This window comes from Hypomesus nipponensis, chromosome 17 (genome assembly GCF_054491055.1).
Source record: "Hypomesus nipponensis isolate SF chromosome 17, ASM5449105v1, whole genome shotgun sequence".
NCBI lineage: Eukaryota > Metazoa > Chordata > Actinopteri > Osmeriformes > Osmeridae > Hypomesus > Hypomesus nipponensis.
Window position 1 is genome coordinate 4919647 of NC_140377.1, and position 27165 is coordinate 4946811.

The window sequence follows — 27165 nt, forward strand, 5'->3', positions numbered from 1 at the left end:
ATGTCTGGCTCATACTCAGCGTTGGATGAACATTACAGATGGTGGGAGCAAAAAAACAACCCAAAAAAGCATCATCTGCATTTCTTGATCTCCATCCAAGCGGACATGATGAAGGGTGTCAAAACAAGCTCACGTGACTGAAGACGGCTGCTCTTCACATGGCCCCCACCTACCTCCCCTGCCCCCCTTCTCATCCTCCCCCCTCCCTCTCCCGCCTCCCCCCTCCCTCCCCCCTCCCACTCCCGCCTCCCCCCTTCCTCTACCGCCTCCCCCCTCCCTCTCCCGCCTCCCTCTCCCGCCTCCCCCCCCCTCCCCCGGCTCCTCACCCTCAGGTCTCCGTTGGCCAGGTGGGCGGCGGGGTAGGAGGCATAGATGGGCTCCTTGCGGTAGATCTTGATGATGCTGCGGTCCTGGATGTCGCGCACGTCCTCCAGCTCGTAGAAGACGTTGCGGGCCTCGTCCTTGATCAGGATGGCCGTGTTGGGGGACTTGAGCATGCCCGCCGTCAGCTTCTGGGGGAACATGTGCACGATGAGGGCGTGCAGGGTGTCCAGGCTGGTCAACTCGTGCGTGATGTGGACACGGCGCGTCTCGTCGCCAAACTGCAGGAACAGCACGCCTGGAGGAGGGGGGAGAGGAAGAGGAGGAGGGGGGAGAGGGAGAGGAGGAGGGGGAGAGGGAGAGGAGGAGGAGGAGGGGGGAGAGGAAGAGGAGGAGGGGGGAGAGGAAGAGGAGGAGGGGTGAGAGGGAGAGGAGGAGGGGGGAGAGGGAGAGGAGGAGGGGGAAGAGGAAGAGGAGGAGGGGGGAGAGGGAGAGGAGGAGGGGGGAGAGGGAGAGGAGGAGGGGGGAGAGGGAGAGGAGGAGGGGGAGAGGAAGAGGAAGAGGAGGAGAGGGGAGAGGAAGGGGAGGAGGGGGGAGAGGAAGAGGAGGAGGGGGAGAGGAAGAGGAGGAGGGGGGAGAGGAAGAGGAGGGGGAGGAGGGAGAGGGAAAGGAAGGGGAGGAGGGGGGAGAGGAAGAGGAGGAGGGGGAGAGGGAGAGGTGGAGGGGGGAGAGGAAGAGGAGGAGGGGGGAGAGGAAGAGGAAGGGGAGAGGGGAAAGGGGAAAGGAAGAGGAAGGGGAGGAGGGAGAAGGGGAGGAGGAGGGGAGGAAGGGGAGGAGGGGGGAAAGGAATGGGAGGTGGAGAGGAGGGGAGAAGGAATAAGGAAGGTGGAGGAAGAGAGGAAGAGAAGGAGGAGATAAAAAAGAGACAAGTGGGTATAAATAGGGGGCATTTAGGTTGTAGCAAGAGGATGGATGAGCAGAGAGACAGAGAGAGAGAGAGAGAGAGAGAGAGAGAGAGAGAGAGAGAGAGAGAGAGAGAGAGAGAGAGAGAGAGAGAGAGAGAGAGAGAGAGAGAGAGAGAGAGAGAGAGAGAGAGAGAGAGAGGAAGATTGATGGAAGACTAATATGAAATATAAAAACATTGGAACGAGAAGTCGGATCGTTTGATGAAATGATGGAGATGCAGAGTGAGAGAGTGAATAAAGAGAGAGACTGATAGGGAGACAGCGGAAGGGGCAGACGGCTTATTGCCTTGCCTCAACTGCTCTTTCTGATAACTCATAAGTCACTGTCAGGCTGGTTTATAGATAGGCTGGTTTATGCCCAGGTTGTTTAGCCCTGCATGCTTACTTGGCACGGCCCCACAGCCCATGGTTTATGAGCCTGAGCTGGCCCCACACTAAACCTGTCCACAACACTAACAGTCTCCACACTCAAGCCATTCACGACCCTAGAGTGCATATTGGAGCTTTCCTAACATGGTGCATATGAACATGGAGTCCACTTGTTATGTTAACCTTGTACTTCAACATTGTAACAGTTTGGCTACCGACTGGCTTCAGTCACCGGCAGAATTTCGACAAGTTGAAATTTGTCACGACCAACTGACTACCATCTCAATCGTGACTCTCTCCCAGGATGATAGGATACAAGTGTGGCGCCGTAGCGAGCTAGGCGTGGCGTACTGTGTTCTGACCTGGGGAGCGCAGCTTATTCTGGCTGGCGGAGCGGGACAGCGGCAGGCTCTGGCGGAAGCGGTTCATGCGGTTGAACCCTAGCGGGATGTCGGCCTCAGACATGGTTTCCAGAGACTCCGCCGACGCAAACGACAGCTTGGCTGCCTGGTCCGCTAGCCCCGACTGGGTGGACTGGGAGTGGCGCGGGCTACGGCTCTGCGGCGGAAAGAGAAGGAGGCGGTTAGCGTGTAGGGGAGAGAGGAAGGAGCAGAGCGGAGAGGGAAGGGAAGGGCGGAGAGAATGAGTTTGACAGGGTACCGGGTGAGAGAGGGAGTGAAAGAGACAGCAAATAACGGCATGACAAGTAGTCAGACACAACAAGATTAACCTTATCGAAACGGTTCACCGGCATAGCCAAACCAACATTAGCGATGTCACGCAGTCTGGGAAGAGGGAGGGGGGGGGGGGGGGGGGGCTGGGCAACAAGACTGATGGTATGCAAATCTATATTCAGCAAGTAATTTCAGATTCAGAGTAGTTTATTGAGTAGACAGAGTCCATAACCTCCTGTGCTGAGAGGATAAAGCAAGGATACAGAAACAGTTTGGGGACGGTAGCAGTACCTGGAAGGGCTTGGTCTATATCGGGACTGGCAGCTTGCATCCAGCTCTCAGCCTGTACCTGCTATATTCCTCTGCAGCAGCTGCTGATCCCTGCTGGGGCTCCAGCCAGCCTTAAATCAGTACTGGTGGGATGCAGGAATCTGATGCAAATCCAGCGCTGTCACAGAGGGCTTGTTCTACTGGCTTCAAGTCAGACTTGTTATACCTGCCTTCCTGCTGTTCATGCTGCAGGGTTGGATCTGGCTTGGACTAGGGCTAGACTTAAGGCTGGACCTAAGGCTGGGGCTGAGGCTGGGGCTGGGGCTGAGGCTGGGGCTGGGGCTGGGGCTGAGGCTGGGGCTGAGGCTGGGGCTAAGGCTGGGGCTGAGGCTGGGGCTGATACGTTCAGTTAGCTCGCTCCCCTATCCCCACTCCAGTCTTTCCTCCAGCTCTGAGAACACCTTAATGAGCTCCCAGAATGCAGTGTGAGATGACTGTGAGCATGGCAGAGGCAGACACATGGTCGCTGCTGAGCACAGCCTACCCCACTCTCCCTTCCTCTGCTCTCACCAAGAGCAAAACAACTCTCCTCTGTAGTATTTGACTCTCTGTGGTTTCCTGTCTGCCTCTACCTCATAAGATTTCCGCATGTTGGTCTCAGTGTCTCATTAATCTTGTAGTTAGCGAACGCTCGCCTCAGCATGAGGCCAGCGGAGGCATCACACCATGCCACACAGTTCTCATTGACTCTGCATGGGTTCATTCACAACAGACATGCGTGTCTCCATGCACATACACACACACACACAAACAAGCGCGCGCACACACGCGGAGATAGTAGTGTTTTTACGGGCAAAAAGGTGGTGGTGGTGCTGATGGATCACCCCTTCCGTGTTGTCTAATGGGGTCATTTTTCTAAGCAATGACCACACAGAACAACATGGCACAGTGCTCCTGGAGCGATGCTGAGGAAGCCAGCACAGAGGTGTGGTCGTCTACACCAGAGCCTAAGACACACACTGTGCTCTCACGCTCGTGCACACGCTCTCACGTAGTGTGTTCCATGGAGAGACGAGCATTCCAAAACAGTGTGCATCTTAAAAGGCTGCATACTGGTACATGTCAAAAGCTCGTCTCGGCACGGCTAATCAACAGTATTCTTGTTCCATCGCAGACGCACACTCTGATCAAAATAGGACCCAAGTGTTTTAAACATCAGCCTGGAGCCTGAAGTGTATGCTCGTTCAGCTGTGGCTTTGTTGCTTTGTATTTGGTTAAGACCAAAGAATTCCCCAGTTCACATTGTGGGAGTCTTGATTCTTTCTTTTACTTTGAATATTATCAAGGGCCGTGACTGAAATATGTACCATTGAAAGCTCTAATATTCAAAATGTTGACGAGGAGTTGAGTACATTGTTGACGTTTATCTCGACATTATGCTTGAGAATATCAAGATAAAAAATGGAGTGTGTTAATCCCCTCAGGGTAAGACATGATGGAGGGTAGCTAGCAAAACACACCATCTGGTGGAGGAAGAGCACTTTCTCCACAGGGACAAGCTGTGGTTTCTCCTCCTCCTCCTTATCTCCTCCTCCTCATCTCCTCTTCCTATTCTGCACCTCTTCCTCCTCACCCCCCCCCCTTTTCTCCCTGTTCCCTGTCTGCCTAAATTGTCACAGCAGACTTTTTTTTCAATAGCACTCAGTTTCAAAGAGAAGCCTACATGGTAATTACACTGTGTTGGAAGAGACGAACAAGCAGAAAACAGGATGATCTTCCAAGGAACAGGGCTGAATAGAAAGGAGGAAATGGCTCGGTCGAACCACCTGGGGCTGTGAACTCCATTAAATCCTATACTGTGCTCCTCTCCTTTTCTCCTTCTCTTTCTCGTTCCTTTGCCTCCTTCTCTTTACCACACACGCACACACACACACACACACACACATTAACACACACTCAGAGTTCCAGGGGGTTACGGTCAGGGTAATGGCTGTTGTTTAAGTGCCTGTGTACGAGGTTAATGGTTTAGGGGCAGGCCAGAGAGACAAGAGGGAGGGAGCAGGATTGCGTAACAGTCAAACACTGTCTCTCATTCTACTCTCCCTTCTCTTCATTAGACCTCATTTACCATGGCGATAAGTGATACGGCTCTCCGCTGGGTCTTGGTGAGTTGGGGGGAGTGTTAGTAACAAAGAGGTGGGAGAGCCTTCCTATCTGCTCCTGCGAGTATTATCTCCTCGGGAGGCCATTCAGTGAGGGAGAGATAATAATTGTACGAAATCACACTTCTCTCGCTGCTTATTCCCCCCCCCCCCCCCCTGGCTCTCCAACTGTCAGCCTTCTCTCCTCTGTGCTCCTTCCTCTCTTCGAGCCTGTCTCTCCGTGCCTGTTTCATTTCTTTCCTCCTCTTCCTCTTCCTCCACCTCCTTTCCCCGCTTCGTTGATTGGGTCTCTCAGAGCGTCTCAGAGCGTCTCAGAGCGTCTCCGTTTTCTGTCGTTCTTCTCCCTCAGGCTGTGTGGGCCTCTTGTCGTCAACACGTCCTGTTTCTGGACGAACCTCTCCCGACGCAGCTCTCTCTCCACGCGGGTTTCCACAGTCCTGCTCTCGAGGACTCTCTTTGTCTCTGTGTCTCTCGCTCTCTTTCTCTCTCTCTTCTTGTCTCTCTCTGTACCACCTCTCTCTCTTTCCCTCTCCCTGTGTGTGCGTCACCTCTCTCGCTCTCGATTTCCATCTCTCTCTTTTTGTGCTACCTCGCTCTTTCTCTGTCTCTCTCTTTCTCTCTCTGTCTGTACTACATTGGGCTATGGCATATGGACAGGGAGACGACGCTCGCCAAAGAGTACAAGTAACCCAGTTGAACTGGTTAAACTCTCTCCTCGGTATACATACTGCGTCGGTGTTCGATGACACCGTTTGCCTCGGCTTTCAAGAAAAGACCAAAAAAAAACACAAATCGAATCCTCTGTCTCTCACCTCCCTCCCACTGTCTCTCACTTGTGCTCCCTCTCCTCCTCCCTCTCCTCAGCGAGGCCCCTCCCTTTGTCTGGCACAATCGCAGCCCCGCCCCCTCGGCTTACTCCAGTCCTGCTTCTATAGAACACTTGGAGTCATCAATGCATGGGTGAAATTGGTCTGCCAAATCGCTGTGGACTGTTCGCTGATGCAATCACCTTGCTCAACAGGAGAGGGGAGAAAACGGCGAGCTCTCCCGGGGAGAGTAGATGATGGCTGGCTCCACTTGCAGCCTTCGGTGCAGAGGAGAGGGAAGGACCCACGAGCCAACATCCCTCATTCCCATCGCCTCCTCCGTCAGCAGTTTCTGACTTTCATGGTGATTCCGCAGAACTTCGAGTTCCAAATAACAATATCCTGGCTTTTAAACGCGCTCAAATTCATATCCATATTTAGAAACTAGGCCATAATTTAGTGAGACAATGCTGCAGGAGGTGTGCATATTCAACAGGCACTTGATCCGCAGCGTAGGAAACAAATATTATCTCGGTGACAGAGAAAAACAATTACATAACAGTACTTCCTGGGAAATATTTAATGAGTGTCTAATTTAAGCTGGTAGGCACTCCAGGAAAACAGACAGTCCCACATCGGCTTTTATTTGGCGCTGCATGACAGAGGGTCAGGTGAGGAGGTGTGGCTATATGTAGCTGCTATGTCTTCGCTGTTTCTATGTTGCCACTATCGACAGCAGAGGATTAGACATGGGTAAGGGACCGGGATATGGATACTGCCGGATGTTTTATCCCGTCCAGATGACATCCTGAGCTTCAGGTAAGATTAAACCCAGATCATCTCCGGGGGGGCCTCTGACACAGACATAAATCCGGACTTTGTATGGACACGGGCTCAGGAACCCAGACAGCTTCCATGATATGTATGTGTCTCCGAGGGCCCTGTTTACACACTGTCAAGCATGCAGGTCAGCTCATATACACTCGCAACATGACACGCACCTAAACTCAATAGATGACTCTGTGGCGGGCAGTTCTGACTTCCCCTCTTCCCATCTGAAGCACAAGACACAGCTCAAGCTCCTTCCAAACCAGGAGCGAACGCGTGTCACAGCAGCATCCACGCTTTCAAACGTATCTACCCTAAAACCTTTTCAACAGTGACAGAGCCATATTTGAGCAATGCCTTAGCCAACGTGCCTGCAATGTCTTCTTAATGTCTCAGTTGGTCTGAGGGATGCTTCAGCAGGTCACATGGATGCTAGCCATTAGAACTAGCTGACTGAGGTAGCGTTAATCCCGGGAGAATCGTTTCCTGCTGATTAAATGGAGCTTGAACGACCTAAGCTGCTGCCACCCTTGTGAGATTTCAGACATGCCAACTGAGCTGTGCCAACAGTGCATCAGGCACTGGGAGGCAGTAACCACGGAGATGATGGTGCCCGCAAAGCTGGGGGAGTAATCCAGACACACACATACAAACACACACACACAATACACAGGCACTGACACAAAGACGAAACAACATACAGTACATCCAGTATACATGTATAGGAAAATACTCTTTGACAGAGGCACCTTCACTTACAGCACTGACCTTAAAGCTCCAGTAGTTAGGTTGTTGCTGCGAAGAGAGAGGAAAAAGAAGAGCATTAGACCTTTATCAATACAAGAAGTGCCAAACAACTTCCTGACATGAAACGCAGCCTGCAGGGGAATCCCATGATGTGTGAGGAAGAGAAGGATGGTGAAGGGAGAGGAAAGGAGAGGGAGAAGGAGAGGGAGAAGGAGGCCAGCAAACCACGGGCCCTTGACACTGCATCAGATACTCATCCAACTGTGACCGTTTCCCTGCCTAGAATACACATTTTACAATTTGCATGTTACGTGTGTCTTCATCGTACTTTTACCTTAGGAGGTGTGTGCGTGTGCCTGTGCGTGTGTGTGAGTGTGTGTGCTATTGTGTGTGTGTTTTACAGGTGTGGAGTTACAACCCTAAGCCAGCAGGACGTAGCTGCTGGCTGTGACTCGTGACAGGAGAAAATGAAAGGAGTGAAATGGAATGAAACAGGCCGTGCTGTCGTTCATTCAGATGTTGGCCTGTCTCCCAGACCCTATCCATCATATCCTGACACTCGCTCACTCTTTTCTGTTTCATCCCTATCTCTCCACCTGACTCGCTTTCTCCCTGTTCTCTACCTCGTCCTCTCATCGTCATGACTACACTTTCTCTACCCTCCCCCCTCTTCTTTGGGGCTGTGTCAAGTGACATGTGATATTGTGTTCCCACGGTGGACAACGCCCCAGGATGAGAGTTTTTCATTTAAGCGTAATTACCCCAAAGTGGAAACCAGGCCAAGTCTCCAACAGCCAGGAAATACCTCACAATGACATGGAAATGAAATGGGGAAAGTTCATACATTTTAATTCGACTCCCGCCTCCTATTATAGTTCACATTCCTAGCCGCTAGCAGTTTAACTTCCTTTGTGGGCATGGCCTCTGTCCCTGAAGAAAGTAAAACAGGTAAGTTTACTTTTCGATTTATGGAAGTAGCTTGTCTTTCCCTTTGTGGGTTTTTTTTCGTATCAGATCACGTCATTTCGTTCCTTAACACAGGTGCCAAAACATAATAATGACTCAACTTATTGTGACCATTGTGAATGTAACCAGCCTTATCTGTTTCAGTGTGACAGTCTGTCTGAGGTAATGCTCTTCCCGCCCTACAAACACAGTGATATATGTCCCCTCCGGCCTGGCAGTATCAGCCCTCAGGTACACGGTTACACAAACACTTGCTCCAAACCCCTCCACTGTAGATCAATAGAGATGCATATTTCATGATCCGTGCTGGACTGAGTGATGACTTGTGGAGAGTAATGGTCCTGGACACGCCCACAGGACTGGAGCAGGATGAAGAGGCCCAAACGCTCCCCGGTTTGGGATATTTAACCACAGCCTGTGGGCCCCTCACCCCTCCAGCCACCCTCAACTTGTCTCTGTATGGATGGACGGGTCGAGACGCTAGACAAGCGTGTGAACGGTCCTGCAGGGCCTGGTTTGGCTGACGCCGTGTAAAAACACTGAACGAGTCAGAACCAAATCTAGAGCAAATGCCGAACTCCCTGGTTTTTGGAGGCCCTTTGGAAGTCATTTGTCGTCTTCAAAGTGCCTAAATGTAAACGCAAAAAGCACAACGTTCCAAACATGAGCCGGTCCTTTGATGTGACACTGAGTCTGCGAGACGGAACTTTTAGTTAAGTCCTTTCTCTGAACTCCTTGGTTGTCTGGGGGTTTTATCCGTCTTGCCTACCCTGCCTCTACGCTGGGACCTAAACCTTTGTGTCAGACAGGGCGGGATAGTGTGTGTGTGTGGGTGTGTGGGTGTGTGTGTGTCCATGTGGAAACTAGGTCAGCGGTGGGGGCCACGGTCTTGGGTCTTTGGAGTAGGGAAGGCTGGGCAGGACAGACTCTACCTGTTCACATGTCAGGCTTCACTCAGTGAAGCCTCGGTTGAAGCGTAGCTTTGACAACTCTGAGTCTGACAAGGGCCCAGGGCAGCATCGCATCTCTTCAAATACCTGGCGTGCTCATGTTAAGCTTGTTCTGATTTTCCTTCGAACATGAAGGATTTAAAAGGATTGTTTGGCCCTGAAAACTGTTGGGGTTACATATACGTGCGTCTGTTCGGTTGGCTACAACAACAAGACTGCAGTCCTAAGGTCAAAGCAAACACAATCATTTTTCACCTCTTCGGCTCATGTTGTTTCAACCGCTGTCCTATTGAGGCCCATTGAGATTGGACTTTGTTGTGCAAATACTGCTAAGACCCTGTGATGACACGGGTCAGTGATTTGGCAAGCAAAGACACCGTGCTGCATACGAGAGTAAAGAGGGCCTCATGACTCATCGTATAACCAGGTCAGCTTCCATTTCAACAACAGTTTACGCACAGCCCCAATCAAGCCCATCATCTGTGCTGTCCTTCCCCAGTAGATTTCACAGGCTGTCCCTTCTACCTCTGGTCACTTCTACGCCGCCATCGCACCGGTCTGTTGCAGCACCAGCTCTTGGCAGGACATTCAGCAAATGTATACGCATAACACAGGCTCTCCCCCGACTGGCCCCAACAGCTTCTCCTCACTGTTAACAAAGCCTGCTGCTGAATGACACATGTAGCCCCGGATGCAGGAAGAACAGCTACCCATGGGCTGGAGCGTTCAGAGTAAAGGTGGGGGCCAGGGGGGCTAAATGGATGCTCTGTCTGACAAAATTGCTCGAAAGCCACAAAACACACACACGGGCGCACACGCACACACGCACACACGCACACACGCACACACGCACACACACACACCCCGCTGGGCCGCTGGGTTCAGGTGGAAGGACAGAGCTTCACAGCCGGAGAGCTGCTCCGCCTGACCTGCATGCAAAGCAGCCAGCGCTCGCTCCCCCTGCCAGCACCTCCTCCATCACCCTCGCTCCCGCTCACGTCGGCAGTCTTTCAGCGAGTCACTCTCTCACGCAATCTCCTTTCCCTCATTGTGCCAGTCTGCCTGCCATTCCTTCCTGTGACACACCATCTGGACACACACACGCACACACATACCAGTAATACTGCCTGCAGACGTCAGCACTGACTCTTGCCTAGCCAGGCTTATATCTGAACATATGTAACCTGTCACCACAGAAACAAGACACAACAAATACAAGCAGCATGCAGGAGATATATCCCTCAACAAGCAGAAAGGAAACAGACCGAGTCCCCCCAGGCCCCCAGCCCCCCAGCCCCCCAGCCCCCCAGCTCCCTACCCCCAGCCCTCTCTCACCTGCAGGATCCCAGTGCATGTGCTCCAGTCCAGCCACACCGGGCTGTCCGTCAGGTTCAGAGAATCCTCATAGCACTATGCCGTCTCTCCCTGCCTCCCTCCCTCCCTCCCTCTGGCTCTCTCTCTCTCTTTCTCTCTCTCTCTCTCTCTCTCTCTCTCTCTCTCTGTCTCTCGCTCTCTCTCTCCGTCCCTCCCTCTCACTCTCCAGCACATGCGGCGGAAACTCTTTTATTTAATTCATTACAACACCAGCCGATTAACTCCTTCGCAGATAGGTGGCTGGCTCCTGCTGTCGCTGGGTAATTGACCAGCGAGCCGTTCATAGTGGCTCCCCGTCTCTCTGCCTCCCTCCCCTCGCCCTCCCCCCACCCTCCCCCCAGTCCCTGTCCGCGTTCCAGCCCAGGCGAGTCTCTCACAGATCTGCACGGACAGACAGCCGATGACGAGGAATTTCCTCCCCTCGCTGCTCTCTCTCTCTCTCTCTCTCTCTCTCTCTCTCTCTCTCTCTCTCTCTCTCCCTGTTTGAAGACGGCGCCCAGTGGCGTTTTAAGGATTTGGAGCGTTTCTCCTCTCACCCTTCCTTCTCTGTGTCCCTTCTGTTGCTCTCTCTCTCTCTCTCTCTCTCTCTCTCTCTCTCTCTCTCTCTCTCTGTCTCTCTCTCTGTCTCTCTCTCTCTCTTTCTCTCTCTCTCTCTGTCTCTCTCTCACTCACACATAATTCCTTGTTTCTCTGTTCCTCCCTCTCCCTAGCCTGACCTTTGCAATGTGATATCAGCTTCTTCCAAATATGGGAGAGGTTGCCGTGGCAACCGTGGACTCCACCTGTCTCCCTCCCACCACCTTCCCCTTCTCTGTCTCTCTCTCTCTCTCTCTGTCTCTCTCTGTCTCTCTCTGTCTCTCTCTCTCTCCCTCTTCCCTCTCTCAATGTTCTTTTCTTCCGTGTGATTGCCATGGAGCAGGCGTTTTCCACACAGAGGCAATCACACACGCTCACAGACACACAAACACGCATTCTCTGGCACACACATACGCACACTGCACACATGTAGTGTGCACACACACGGCAAGAACGATATGTGAGAAGGAGGAGAAGAAAAAGGGGACAGGAAAGGAAGACAGTTTGGATTCGTAGAAGAAGTAAAATGCTGGAAATGAATGTAAGAGACGTGTCTGACAGCGAGAGACACAATGAGAGACTAAATGAAACGTTTTCATGGAAATGTTCCATGGAGCACACGTCCATGTCATGTGACAGGTTGTATTTCATGTGTGTTTCTGCCGCATGTTTGCATGTGTCAACATTGGTGTGTGTGTGTGTGTGTGCTTGGGTGTGTGTCTGTGTTTGCGGTTACGCAATCCATGAATGGGCCAGCCTTTGCCCTCGATCAGGAGGTTTGCCGGCAGGCTCGCTACACTTCCAGCTCAAACAAAAAGCCTCTGGATCAGACGGTCGCACAATGACGAAGAATCGTGAGGACACGGTCACGGTCTTGCGTGCGTGCGTGCGTGCGTGCGTGCGTGAGGCACCCACCTGTTCACGAGCGGCCCTGTCGGGCGTCCCCCTCCCGCTGGCGTGGGAGGGCGAGGGCGAGGGCGGGTTGTGGTGGGGGCTGTGGTGCTGGCCGTGGTGCTGGCCGTGGTGCGGGTGCTGCAGCTGCTGCTGCTGCTGCTGCTGGTACTTGGTCTTCAGGTGATCCATGAAGGCGTCCCTCTTGCGCTCCATGTCCGCCTTGTGCAGGTTGGTCAGGGCCTCCAGGCTCTGGGCGGCGATCACTGTGTGCCGGTGCTCTGACGTGTGCACCAGGCCCACGTTGGAGAAGCGCCGCGTGCCGTTCCCCAGCGTGCGGTACTCCCGTGGGTACTCCAGGTCATCCGTCGAGATCATGTGACCGCCGCCCCGCTCGGGATCTGGACGGAGGGAAGGACGGAAAGGGTGGAGGAGAGGAGAGAGGGAGGAGGGAGAGGGAGAGGGAGGAGGGAGGGAGAGGGATAGGGATAGGGATAGGGAGAGGGAGAGGGAGAGGGAGAGGGAGAGGGAGAGGGAGAGGGAGAGGAGAGGAGAGGAGAGGAGAGGAGAGGAGAGGAGAGGAGAGGAGAGGAGAGGAGCGGAGCGGAGAGGAGAGGAGAGGAGCGTAGGTGGCAGGTCAGGAGAGGGTCCCCACACAGACAAGCATGCAGACACAGATGTAGATGCATGCCAGAGATGTCCACAGACAGAAGCACACAAAGGAGAGGGAGGAGCCGGTGTGAGGCAGACAGAGGGAGAGAGAGAGAGAGAGAGAGAGGGTTGGATGGAATGTTAGACTATTTGCCACAGATACGGAGGACAGAAAAGTAGTTCCCAGCAGGATCATTGATCTCAAGTTTAGAGGGGGGGGGGGGGTAAGTAAAATGCTTCTGCAATAGATCAAAAGAAAATAATTGTGCACAATTTTCTCTGTAGATATTCCATTTCTGTATGCCTGTTTGTCATCTGAAGAGCCTTTCATTTCTTTGTGATGACACAGTGAGAAGAAAACTAACTGTGAAATCAGGAAGGTGGGAAAGCAAGGTGGTACACTCCAAAAATACTCCTGTCCTCGCCTCGCATCACCCCTGCCCACCTCCGTTCTCCCACCCTCTCAGTAGCCCTTCTCCATCCATCTAAACACCTCCAACATCCATCTCCATCCATCTAAACACCTCCAACATCCATCTCCATCCATCTAAACACCTCCAACATCCTTCTCCATCCATCTAAACACCTCCAACATCCATCTCCATCCATCTAAACACCTCCAACATCCATCTCCATCCATCTAAACACCTCCAACATCCATCTCCATCCATCTAAACACCTCCAACATCCATCTCCATCTATCTAAACACCTCCAAAATTAATCTCCATCTAGCTGCCTTCACCTGTCTCCTCCCCTTCCCTCTGCATGATCAAACCTTTGGGTTATTGATGACGGTGGTCAGTCCTGAGGAAGCACGTTTCTGACTATCCTTAAAGTCGGTTATCGACAAAACACCTCCCCCCCACCCTCCCCTCCCATTCCACACAGAAAACACAGTCCCCGCCAAATAAGGGGGGCACATGGGTGTGGGGGGTGGAACAGTGACAAACGCAACAGGTGACAGTGAAGATCGATGAGTTTGAAGCGTGAGAACAAGGGTGCCATTTGACGCGCTCAGTTACCTTGCTTTGGAAAACAGGCCCCAGGGTTGGCTAGAAGAAAAATATGCCCACTGTTAATCTGTGTCGGCGCGCAAATGCCCACATAACACACATACACACACATAACACACACACACAAGCACAAGCACACACCATAGATTACTTTAAATGGAAACACTTTCTATGAATCATTTGTGTGTAATGTATCATGACTGTATTATAATGTATTCATAAGACCTTTTAGGTGCAGTTATGAATACTAATACTTGATCAAAAGCATTGAATAATGCATTGTATGAATGTGTGCAATATGAATCTATGCAAAGAAGGCTATATTGAGTTGTAGGTTTGACATGAACAATCTGTTCTGAGACAAAACGGGAAATTCAATTGAAATCTAACGAAACACAGGTACAAAAGAATCAATTGAAAATAATTTCGAGAAAAAAAAAACATTTGAAATCGAAGCATAGAAAAGGCTGTGAAAAGAGAAGCTCAAGAGGGCTGAATGAAGTGGACCATCTGCACATTAAACGCTCATCAGGATCAATCTAATTGAGCTGGGAGGGAGAGAGGGAGGAAGGGGGGAACAGGGGATGGTAGAGGAGAGAAGAGCAGACCTCTGTTGCTCACAGAAGCACGAGAAACAGACTGCTGATGGACATGGAGGGAGCAGCGAAGGTTGCCAGGTTTGCGCATGTAAACCCCCTTGAGGTCCATTTCTGGCGGGGATCTTGTAAGAAGAGGGCGTGGAGGTCAACTGACCTCTGTACAGATCTGTATTAGCTGTGGACAGGCTCCTACCATTACACCTCTTTATATCAATTCTCTCAACAAAGACCCTGAGAAATGACTCTGATAGGTCGCCTGAATACTGAGCTGAAATGCCCTGTGTTCTGAAGTGCTGATAGAGCAGGCTCAATGGAGTGACCTCCTGACTCAATAGCATTAGCATTGAGCTCCAAGGCCTTGCTGCTTGAAGTCCATTTTGCCCTCAGCCTCGAAGCATCTCAACCTTTCAGCCTGGTTCACACTTCATTAGACCGGAGCTAGCTGGTACTTGATTCAGAGGCCCCATTAGAATGCCTGGCCAAGTAGGTCTCCATGGGGGGGTGTTGTCATTGTGCCTGAGCATCATCCAAAACTGGATTAAGCTCATTGTTGTCTGGAGATACAAGGCTCTCAAGCACTGGAGGGTCTGGATGACATCCACACCACCACTGTCATCCACTCACTCACTCACTCACTCACTCAATAGTTCTGATTGATTGGTCATTTGTCATGGGATGGGATGACAAGAAAAGCCTACAGCAATACAATTAGCAATTCTTCTGTGAACAAACAAGAACCGAGAATTCCTTGCTCCATGTTGGACATGATCTGTAGAACTTGTATTGCATCTTATACTGTAACTACTCTGTACATAGGTTCACACTGCTTATTATGAACACATGGGCTATGTGGGCTTGTGGATGATTACAGAAAAAGGTTTTCATTTTCTTCCTCCAGACAGGTTGTTCATGTTTATTTTTTCACAGGAAATATATTTTCACAAAAGCTGCCAGTCAATAACCCTGACAAAGAAAACAGTCGTTGCCAAATCCGCAAACACACACACACACACACACACACCTGCAGCCTGTTAAACCTAAATAAAGGACCCATCACAGCTGGTGAAAACTTCATCACGAGGGTACACTGCCAGACGCGCTGAGCGGGGCCTGTAGCTGGGAGGCAGGAAGCAAACTCCCCACTTACACAATCACCCCTCGGACACAAAGAGGACAGATTGATCGAGGTCTTGCAGGCTAATTTGTCTCTGGCCTACGACACCCCTGGTGCATATCTGTACAGCGGATGGACATGAATGTGCATCCTTCTGCTGAAAAAACAAACACCGCCCTCCAAAGTGGTGAGCAGAGGACCATCAGCGAATACCTAGGGCTAAGAGACATAGCCCACCGTCCAGAAAAATAGCCATAAACTTTCGGAACAACTCAAACCCCTGTTGAGATCCTTGGACTCGGCTACTCGTACATTCAAGGCATGTCCTCCCCCCACCCCACACACACACATGGCCATCCACCACACACACACACACACACCCAGGACTCCCAGCCTCCCCTCTCCCCACAAGAGGCTCCCACGTGCAGAAGCCCAGTGGCTCTGCTTCGGTCTCCAGCCGGCTGGCCGGCTCCTGGACCACCAGGCATGGTCTCACCAGGGACAGACGGTCCATGGAGCCTGTAAGGAGCATATGCGGCCACTGTGGGGGGGGGGGGGGGGGGGAGTGTGGGAGCTGAAGATGGGCCTGAGGGAGAGGCATCGCAGATGGATGTGGAGGAGGAAGGAAACGGAATGTGGAACAAGCGGATACAAGGAGAGGGGGATGGGTGATGAGGTTCAGTGGGCTCTCCTGGGGGGGGGTTGGCTACTGGTCCTTTCGAAGGGGTCAAGGTCAGTTGTATTAGTGTGTCCTGCCTGCTGTCTGTCTGTCCTTCTGCCTGTCTGTCTATCTGTCTGTCATTCTGCCTGTCTGTCTGTCTGTCTGTCTGCCTGTCTGTCTGTCATTCTGCCTGCTGCTTGTCTGTTGGTCATATTACTGTCTGTCTGTCTGTCTGTCCTTCTGCCTGTCTGTCTGTCTGTCTGTCTGTCTGTCTGTCTGTCTGTCTGTCTGTCTGTCTGTCTGTCTGTCATTCTGCCTGCTGCTTGTCTGTCGGTCATATTACTGCCTGTCTGTCTTACTGCTGTCTGTCCCTCTGTCTGTATGGGGGGGTCTTCTCTCAGCAGGCTAACTGAGGTGATGAGACGTCCCAGCGGACAGGCTAATTTCCTGGCGGGCTGTCCTGTCAGCGCTCCGCTGAGACAATCCTGGTGACGGCTCAGGGCAGTATAGGAGCAAGACAACAAGCCAACTGCAGATCAGACACTTCCGTTTAACAGCAAAGGGGGAGAGGAAGGGGGAGAGGAAGGGAGCCAATCACAGGCAGAACGGTTGGCGGCCATTACTGCCGCCTCACCAGGGGAATAGTTGAAGGAGACACACGGAATGAATTAGGAGGCGAGCAGGGTGAGATGAAGTCCACCAATCAGAGGAGCAGGTCATAACAGAACAGCCTGTCTGGAATGTATTCACTGCAGGTTAGCATAAATCAGGCCTTAAGGTGACAGCCACCAGCTTCTGTTTGTCTCCTGTGCGGGCAAGGGGGGTTTGGGGGAGGTCTGCCTGTTGGGTTAGCAAAGAGAATTTATGCAGGATGTAGAGTCTCTCTGGTACAGATAACACCAGCACAAGTAGCTTCCCTGCTGTATAATTACAAAGGCTCCAGTGGGAGCCATCAAGCTGCTGGGAAACAACACTCATTCTGCTTTTCTATTACAACTGACAGTAAGAACAGGAAATGCATTGCACCAGGGCCATATTCAGAGACACAAACACAAGTTTACACGGCTCAGACAGTGAAACCACTGGGGTTACACACACAGAGACACACACACAGACACACTCCCACGTCTTGCTCACACGCCTGGAGAACGCACGGACAAACACGCGCCTACGCACGCTCACATGCACACGCGCACACACACTCCCTTCTCTCTTCCTCTCCATTGAGGTCAGTGTTAAGTGCTAAGCCTCAGGGCCGGTCTGGGAGATGAGAGACAGAGCTGGGGTGAGGCTGACAGCTCCGCCGAGGCAGGGTGCATTGTCAGCTGAGCGGCCCAGTGTGTCAGAGCTGGATGGGATAACAGGCTGAGAGGGACGCCCCCCCCCCTCACCCTCCCCCCCTCACCCTCCCCCCCTCACCCTCCCCCCCTCACCCTCTCTCCCCGGATTGGCGGGGCCAATCTGCCGCTCCCTCAAAGGTGAAGCGAGCATCTCTTTAATTAAACCAGAACACACCCCATCATTCCCCCTCCCCACCACACGCACCCACACAATCACACACACACACATCCCTGACAAACTCCTCCTATTATACTGACGGGAGGAGGGGAATTATCTGGAAGAGCTCAAATTAGAATCGCAGCAGTGGTGCGGAGCAGAGGAAGCACCTGTTGGATGCGCGGCGGTCTGTGTTCTGTCAACACAGCGAGCTCCAGCTCCCTAGATGGTCCACCACACGTCTGTCGCTGTCGAAATGGGACGAGCGCTCAACTGTGGCGGGAAAACAGGAGGTCGTTTGTGATCTGGGTTTGTGCACTAGCGTTGTGAGGGCTGGGCGGACTGGCTGACTGCATGACTGTCACGTGGAAGAGTGCTTGTCCGTAGGTGGGTGTGCATGTTTGAGTGTGAGAGGCTAAAGGCATCCTCTTATCATCACAATAAGACATGGGTCAATTACCGAGCACGGTTTAAAAGATGAGTATGCGTCGTCAACACCACATAGAAGATCAATACTCCTTTTTATCAAAGGGAAAAATAAATGAATATGTAAAATATGTATTTAAAAGTTGTGAACAGTGGATGGGTGATGGAAGTGTCTGGCGTGTACATGTACCGGTGTATCCGGTAGGTGATGATACCCCTGTCTGGCTCACGCCATGAGGTCTCTCCCTCAAAGAAGCTCCATCTGCTGCAGTGGGAGGTCTGTTCCTCTGAACTCCACAGGGGGCGACACTGAGTTCCAGGCACAAGCTCGCGCACACACATACACACACTGAGGAATGAGAAGGAGTGTGCACGTTCACTCGAAGATGATGTGGCGGGAGACTTGCTCAATGAATCATCCACACATGTAGTTCACCCTTCCGGTGGAGTAGACAGTCAGTAGACAGTCAGTAGACAGTCAGTAGACAGTTAGTAGACAGTCAGTAGACAGTCAGTAGACAGTCAGTAGACAGTCAGAGACAGTTAGTAGACAGTCAGTAGACAGTCAGTAGACAGTCAGTAGACAGTCAGTAGACAGTTAGTAGACAGTCAGTAGACAGTTAGTAGACAGACAGTAGACAGTCAGTAGACAGTCAGTAGACAGTTAGTAGACAGTCAGTAGACAGTCAGTAGACAGTCAGTAGACAGTCAGTAGACAGTCAGTACTTGTCGGAGATGGGTTGCGTCCTCACGAGCGCCTCTGTGTGAATTCGACGTGTGTAAGAAAAGATGGCTGCCGCTGACGGGAAGTGACTGAGGGACACCCGTTGGCTTCCAAATGTTGAGGCAGACAAACGGAGAAAGGGTGAGGGAAGGGAAAGGGAGGATGAAAAAGAGAGAGAGATAGAACGCGGGGGATAGTTACACTGTAGTGGGAGGGCTTGTTCTGGAGGTGTGATGCCAGGGTAGGGCACTGTGACGACACGGCTGGCGTTCTGCCGCCTGGTTCAGCAGGCGGACACAGACAGCTGGCTGGAGAGAGGGCAAACAGGACGCACAGGCGGAGGAGGGGAGGAGGAGGGAGAGGTGAACCCATAGAGTCGTTTCTTATTATGAATTTGAAGCGGGCGATATGGGCTAACTTGTGAATGGTTTTTGATGTGATGCCGGTGGGTTGTGTGTGTGTGTGTATGTGTGTGTGTGTGTGTGTGGGGGTGGGTGGGTGGGTGGATGAGTATATGTCTATAAACGTGTGTGTCTGTAAATGCGTGTACGTGTGTGTATTCAGAGTTATCCCTTTGGATATAATGACGGAACATAACTCAGTACACCAGTGGGAGACTATGAAAGCCACAGCAGGACTTAGCAGCAACACAGGCACGTCCCTGCTCAGGGATAAACACTTTATTAAACATTTATTCTGACCACACTAAACATCCAAAGTCCAAACAAAAAACAAGAGAACGGAAAAAAGAATGGAGAAATAACAACAGAGATGGAAAAAGAGATGACTAAATAAGATTAAATAATTAAATAAGAGACTGAAAAGGAGAATGTGAAACAAAAAAGACTGTAGAGATAGAGAGAGAGAGAGAGACAGAGAGAGACAGAGAGAGAGAGAGAGAGAGAGAGAGAGAGAGAGAGAGAGAGAGAGAGAGAGAGAGATACAGTGGATCAACAGAGAGATGAGAGATAAAGAGAGACAGACTGATGAAGGTAATTAGGGGTTAAGGGGGAAGCATCATCCGTTTACACAAACAATCTCAAGATACGGGCAAACTCAGACCCAATCGGAATCAGCTAGCTGTGTAGCCTCAAAACACACACACACAGCATGAATATGCCACCAAATCACTCACACAGTGCAGTCTCACTGTCGCATCACACAGTATCAACTTGAAGGTCGCCAAGCAAGGGTTGTAGTTCCTCCCCTGACAGACAGGCGGAGCCACTGCATGTAATCACCTCCACTACAGACGAACAGAGGAAATGACAAAGCTCACCTCGGCTGTCAAGGAGACAAGAATGTCATTCCTTCCTGAAGTCTCACTATTGTCTCACCGGGTCACATGCACACCCACAGACACACATCCACCCTAACCCTTTCGTAAGGGGTTTCATCTGCTGATTTGTGTATTAGCTGGCAGACTGAACTGAGTGTTTTTTTTCGGAAGGAGCTGGAATGCCAAAGTCAATCAAGTACCATAAGTGAAGGATTTATGGAGCCCTCCATCTTAGGGCTTATGTGAAGTGTATGTGCATGTTCATGAGAGGAGACTGATCTTCATAAGAGTTAGGGAGTGCAGCCAGGCAAAGAGGGGAAACTTTCACACTCGACTGTGTCCTCACTGGTGTAAAGAAGGTGGAAGAGAACACAGGAAAAGGCCTGTGTCAGCGTGTGTGTGTGTGTGTGTGTGTGTGTGTGTGTGTGTGTGTGTGTGTGTGTGTGTGTGTGTGTGTGTGTGTGTGTGAATCCACGTGTCTGTGAGAGGCATGGATCCATTTGGAGAAAGGTCAGAACTGACAGTGCAGCGTCTGTGACATGCCTGATTCTCTCCTTCACAGCGCCAGGCTGATTTGACAGCAACCCACCCTGAGCACGGGGCCATGGCAGGGGGGGTCGGCTCCACTCCTGTACAGCTCCATGTCACAGCATAGGTTTCCAACTGGGATCAAAAAGCCGTTTTACAGTACTCCCTGATGGCACAATCATCACCTTCACCATTCGCCATCCTACCTACTGTGATACTTTACAAATTTGAGATGCCAAGAGGCTGTGAAATATGACAACCACATGGTGAAGCAGCCTCACTGAAGCATGGCGGCTTGGCTCCTGTGGTAAATTGGTTTGGAAGTAGACAGGGGCGGAAGCGTTTTTCGGAACGGATTCAAGCTTTGGCGTTCTTACGGGTGTGCCGACAGAGAAGGTAACTTCCATCCAATTTGTCGATCACCGCCAGTTGTTACGCAATCAAACAGCCGAGCCCTAGAAGGCCTCGGTTAAAGCAAAACAGCCAAACACCTCTGTGTGTGACAGAGTCAAGCATCGTATTCCTCTCCTCTGCCGTGCAGAACAGTCGGCCCAATTTGGACTGGGTTTTAAGAAACAAGGCTGTTGCAGCCACAGATAAATCCAGCAACCATCCAGCCAGATTTCTCCCTGTCTGCCACCATCAGTTGTCATTTGAAATGCAGCTCCGCTGTTTCTGCCACCCTAATTACCTCATGTGCCAGGCCTTGTTCGTAATTAAACACTGTGCATAAATCATGCAGAAAATATGATTATTACCATGGCATTTGATTGGAGGAAGGTGGGACTGCCACAGTCATTCTGGAGGTTTCCTCAATGTTGATCTAATAATGTGTAATGCAGGGTAAATCTGCTATTGAGGAAGGGACTCATTAAAGGGATCCCATGCAGAGGGTGAGGACTGTTTACGTGTCATAGAAGGAGGATTACCAGGCTGAATACACACCCTGCAGATTGGCACAGGCTCAGCCTGTGGAAAACACACATCTACTCCAAGGCGCACACACACACACACGCAACCATTTCTGTAGACACAGGCAAACACAACACACCCTCCTATATTGAATCATGTCTGCAGTCTAACATCGTAGGCTCGCCAGCACTGTCCATTCAGCTTTGTAGGAGTAAGGGAGAGTGGAACCGAGTGTAAATGACCTAATATACAGACTTTCTATGCATCTCACGTTCCCTTTTCCCCTTTTAATCAGTGAGAGAACAGGACTGAGACTCACAGACAGGGGCAGAGATGGTGTGAGAGAGCAAAGGGAGTCAGGAAGTAGGCTGAACATCTAACTATAGAGAGAGACTTTCACTGGGGGCCACTGAGAGAGAGGTGGGAGGTGAGACGCCACGCTCATCCAGCGGGTAAGCCTGTGTGCGCGACATGCGTGCGTGTGTGTATCCAGTGTGTGTGTGTGTCAGGTGTATGTGCATGTGTGTCAGGTTGGTGTGTGTGTGTGTGCATGTGTATAAAGTGCGTGTGTGTGTTTAAGGTGTATGTGTGTGTGTATGTGTGTGTATCAAGTGTATATGTCAGGTGTTTATGTCTGTCAGGTGTGTGTCAAGTGTGTGTGTGTGTGTGTGACTCATCTGGTCACACACACATTCATCTGCAGGCTCATCTGGTTTCCAGTCACGTAGTGATTAGCACTTCAAACTGCATAGGAACAGCTGGGCCCCTGGGTGGAAAGCTGGGCAGAAGGAGGGTGCAGGGCAAAGAGAGAAAATCTCAAGGGGAAATGAAGATAGACTGGGGAGTGTGGCAATGGGAAGGAGAGGAAGGAGAGAGGGAAATGAGATGGGAATGTTGCATCTTGTTGCAACTCGCTATTTCACTGTAAACTGAATCACGGGTTGGTACGATGTAAGTTCTGTTGAAATTGAGTAGGTCTTCTTTCTAGCTCTATGTTGTGAAGAAGACACACACACACACACTGATTCTCTCTCTAATCACACTCAATTGTGCTTGCAATTCTGAAAACAAGAATCACTATAATTGAAATGTTTGCCGAAACTTTTTTAATTAAAAAAGGTAGAAAAAACTCAAAATGAAAAATAGGGATAAATTAAATAACCTATCAGCCTTAAGAGGACTTCAAAAGCACTTTGCTTGGCACACGGTGTCTCCTAGGCAACAAGTCAGCTGCTCTATCATCTGTAGTCAGCCTCCCCTGGCTTCCCAGCCACACACACACACACACACACATGACACACACACACACACAAACATACACTGTTATTACAACATGCATTAAGTGGCTGAAACGGCAAACATACAGTTTGAGACACACACAGACACAGACACAGACACACACAACACACACAGACACACACAGACACACACACACACACAGACACAGACAGACACACACACACAGACACACACAGACACACACAGACACACACAGACACACACAGACACACACAGACACACACAGACACGTGCAGTGACAGACACTTCAGCAGAGGACCAGATTTCAGCAGGCAGACTGAACATGTGTCATCACTGTGTTGTGAGGCAACTACTATCATGTGTCACAAGCCAACATTGCTGTTTGTCAGCTGCTGTTGGTGGGATTAAGCCTCGGAGGGAGACAGACAGAGATTGGGGAGAAAGAGCCGGAACAGCTGTGGGAGAAGTCGAGGTTACATGTCCAATGCGTCTGGATTACCGAGTTGGCTGAGCGCAGATGAAGCTCTCACAGAACCAGGAAGACAACCGCAAACCACAGACACGTCAACTTATTCCACATAAACTGAGACGGAGAGAAGTGTTGTGGACCAAAGTGGAGGGATGCATTTCTAATCGGCCTGCAATTGCCTCCACTAACAGTCCCAGGGGAGCCTGGATGATCTGTGATGCTTGGTGAGAGACTGCAGAACAGTAGCCCCACCCCCAGCTTCATAGCTGCTTCTTTACAGCATGAAACTGCTCCTCTTCCTCCGCGTCGCTCCCTCCCTCCATCTTGCCCTCCGCCCCTCCTTCCCTCCATCTCCCTCCTCCTCTCCCTCCCTCCTTCCTCAGTGACATGTATTTTTGTGGGCAAAATATTCTCTGCCTGTCTGGAAAAGGAAGTTTATAGAGGAACTAGCTGAACTACAAAAATGGGTTGCTGTTTGATAGTCCTTCCACCCCCTAACCCCCCCAGCCCACCCAAATAAACACACAGTGCTGCATGAGCTTGAACGCTAATGGATGGCTGTAATCGTAGCTACACCACTCTGTATGTATGTGTGTGTGTGTGTGTGTGTGTGTGTGTTTGTGTTTGTGTGTGCGTGTGTGAGAGTCTGTGTTTAGTTTGTTCCGTTCATTGATTGGGGGCACATTGATCTTGGCACACACACACACAGGGGTGTATTACAACATTAGCCTTGCCTGCTGGACTCTTTGCATGGCAAAGTGCTAAGATTTCACTCTGCCATCTCTCTCTCTGCCTGTCTGTCTCTGTCTCTCTCTGTTTCTCTCTCTCTCTGTGTGTCTGTCTGTCTGACTTGCTTCCCACAGTGGTGAGTTCAGTGTACAGGCCACGAATGTGTGGGAGGAGTAGGAGGCGGGGCAACCCGACAGACGGACGTGTGGGTTTCCATGGTGATGTACAATACGTAGGGAAGGGGAAAAAGCCAGTTGGCACGGCAATGAGTGATGACGAGTTTGACATTCACAAGCTGATGATTCAAACACCACTCGACACCAGTTCTGCAAATATTAGTGCCAATAAAGAACACTGCAATAGTAGATCAAACAAATGGTGTATATAACATGAGATAAATAAACAAACATTGCACAACCTTGAGGCCTCTGCCCAGCAATAATGACATTATCATCCTCGGCAGTACGCGGACTTCTGCTGTGACTCCTCCTGAGAAAATATTAACTTTCAGGAAGACGAGTTCTTCACTCCAAATCCCATGAATGCTTCAGAGACTTCTTAAATCACACCTAAAGCCACGGGGTGGCGGTGAAACATGGAAGCTGAAACTGTGCTGTCTCCACTGCGGGCGCTACATTTGATCTATCAGCCCAGACAGTCTCAGCAGCGCAGAATGCGTTTGCGCCGGCCCTGTGGGAGAGGTGACCAGAGCACAGGGCCGAGGGTTACAGCTGCAGCCGGCCGGATTAGGAGAGGCTGCCTCTCTGGCCTGCTGCATCCTCACTTTCCTCCTCAAAACCACCCGTTACAATCAGTCAGGCAGCGAAGAGAGGCTTTCCATGACCATGTGATAACTTTTTATGTCCACAACCATCCCCCCCCACACTCATACACGCACTTTTCAGTGATGCTGTCAGGCAAGCATATTTCTTATCATGAAATCAAAATACAGAAACAAATACGATTCACTGCATGGTTGCATACTGTTAGCTTTGAAGGGAAGATGACATTGTATAATGTTGCTGCTCAGATGGTTCAATTTGGTCCTTCTCCCCTCTCTTGCTCTTTGCTTCCCTCCTTCCCTTACTTCTTCCCTCTCTCGTTCCCTCCCTGGATCGTCTCCAGAGGATCTAGCCTACTGGGATTACCGTTGAATGGCATGGCCTTTGAAGCAGACATGCTAACATTTCCAGTCTGTAACATTTCCCCCAAAAATGTGACATTTCCCAATGATTCCTCCTGGAGATCGGACTTGCTATTGAGAGCCTTCGGGAAGCCAGGCTAGCTGTACCACCTAGAGAAGAGTCGGTCTTTGGGAAATATAACCATTTTCTACTGGCTCTTTGCGTCTGGGGAACACCATGTTCTTCTGGCTCTCTATGAGGGGCACAGCTATGTTCCAATGACTCTGTCAGGTTCTACTGGGACTCTACTGACATATTCCCCTGCATGATTATGACACCTAATGACAGCAGATGCTCAAGCTGGGTTCTAACATTGGGAGACAGTCGAAATGGTTACTGGCTGACTCACAAGGGCGTTCGGTATCACTCCCTATCCGTCGCTCGCTATTCTCTCGTTCCTCTCTCGTTGCTCTCTGCCCCGCTCCCTCTCCCTGCCGGCATGCCTCCCACTGTCAGGGACTGAGGCTGTAATCCCAAACAATCCAGAATGTTCCGCCTCAGAGGCCCAGAGCTGCAGACAGCAGAGCCCGGGAGCTTATCCAGCTCGGCCAGCAGAGCGCTGAGTCACGACCGGCTGAGAGACGGTGAAGGAAACCAATTGAAAGAGAGAAAAAGATAGAAAGAAGTTGGACAGCCAGGGTCGGCAGAAAAGGGGTGTAAGTGAACGAGCACAAAAAATTGATCCTTCAAACTTGAAAGTTGGTGAGATGGAGAAAGAAATGGCCTGGAGAAGGAGGGGTCAGGACTTAGGGAGACTAGAGGGAAACGACACGAGGAATAATATAAAAAAAGGTTGAGAGAAAAGTGGCGTGGAACCACGCATTAGTGCTGAGGGCCTGGATGAGTGATGAGAGCAGAGACGACCGGAGAGAGGTACAGGGCGGGGAGGAGAGAGGGGCATGGAAGGTGTCCCCCCACATCCATTTGTCCCATAGAGGGTCATTCACTAGTGGCTGTGAGCGGGCGTCTGGTTATAAATACCGTTGGGATGCTGTGGTAGACAGGTGGAGGTCTGGGACAGCTCATCTATCTCAAAGAGGGGCCCCTGGGGAGAGGGGCCCCTGGGGAGAGGGGCCCCTGGGGAGAAGGGCCCCTGGGGAGAGGGGCCCCTGGGGAGAGGGGCCCCTGGGGAGAGGGGCCCCTGGGGAGAGGGGCCCCTGGGGAGAGGGGCCCCCCACACCCCAACAGCACACACACATATTTAACTCCTACAGCTGGGCCAGATTCCTCTCACAAAGCTCATTATCCTCCCTCGTTCTGCTCTCCTTGCCTTTGTCCTGCCTGGTCTGCTGTCAAACTCGTGTTCTCCAGACTCATCAGCTTCCACCTGACACATGCGCCGACCCCTGATTTTATCGACCGTGCTTGTCCTTTTCGAAAAGCATCCCTTTTTCGCCCCCTTGCTTTCTCAGACTTGCCGTGTTGCTACGCCGCCCCTCCTCTCCTCGGCGAGGCTGTGGGGCGTGGTCTGCCGCCTTTCTACGTCTCCTCTGATTGGTTCCCCGTGTTCACTCAAAACTGTGGGGTGTTTTGTCTCCTCGCTCTCGAGCTTGTCACCTACTCTCTCTCTGCCGGTTTCCCTCCACCCCCCCTGCATTTGGATACCCTGGAATCCAGATATTCTAGCGCAGAACATGCCTGCTCCCAAACTCACACGCATGTTTTCCCCATGCCCTCATAAACTATATGTGTTATGTGAAAAAAAGAAAAGAAAATGCGTAGCCATGCAGAGCAGATCACTCTCCAACCCATGTCCCTGGTCAGGACATGGGGCGAGCACTTGGACTTAGCCGTCGGGGGCAACTGAAGTGACAGCCCACTGCTCCTGCCCCCCCTGGGAGGAAGGATGGGATGGCAACAAAGCCTTCTGTGTGTGTGTGCACACGTGTGTGTGCTCTCCACCGCTCCCTGCTCGTGTGTGTGTGTGTGTGTCTTCCTCAACGTGAGATCCATAACGGGTGGTTCTTCCACCTCTCCGTGTGGTGCAGGCCATCTCCCAGCTCGGTCAGAGCCCTGGACCTCCCAGGCCTGTGATTCACTGGGCCGTAAAGCTGTCATGAGCCCACAGAACAGGAGGGAGACGGCCATAGCGACATCTCAATTTGCACCTCCACCCACAAACCTGCTCCCGTGCAGCTTAAGAGCCTGTCACCTCGGCTGATGGTCGCTTCCAATCGACGAGTTCCCCGTCGCTTCCTTTCTGAACGCGCACACACACA

General features: G+C 51.3%; 1 protein-coding gene across 1 annotated transcript in view; it reads right to left on the reverse strand.

The window, feature by feature from the left end:
- LOC146253104 (SRC kinase signaling inhibitor 1-like) overlaps nucleotides 1-26282 on the reverse strand; it is a 44078-nt gene extending 17796 nt beyond the window's left edge. The window contains exons 1-7 of the mRNA XM_084676825.1: nucleotides 26217-26282; nucleotides 25928-26087; nucleotides 11924-12300; nucleotides 10394-10459; nucleotides 7164-7190; nucleotides 2018-2213; nucleotides 327-619 (exon numbers count right to left, since the gene is read on the reverse strand). Coding sequence (XP_084532951.1) covers nucleotides 327-619; nucleotides 2018-2213; nucleotides 7164-7190; nucleotides 10394-10459; nucleotides 11924-12300; nucleotides 25928-26087; nucleotides 26217-26282 — 1185 coding nt within the window. The remainder of the gene's footprint in view (nucleotides 1-326; nucleotides 620-2017; nucleotides 2214-7163; nucleotides 7191-10393; nucleotides 10460-11923; nucleotides 12301-25927; nucleotides 26088-26216) is intronic.
- Nucleotides 26283-27165: the final 883 nt, after the last annotated feature.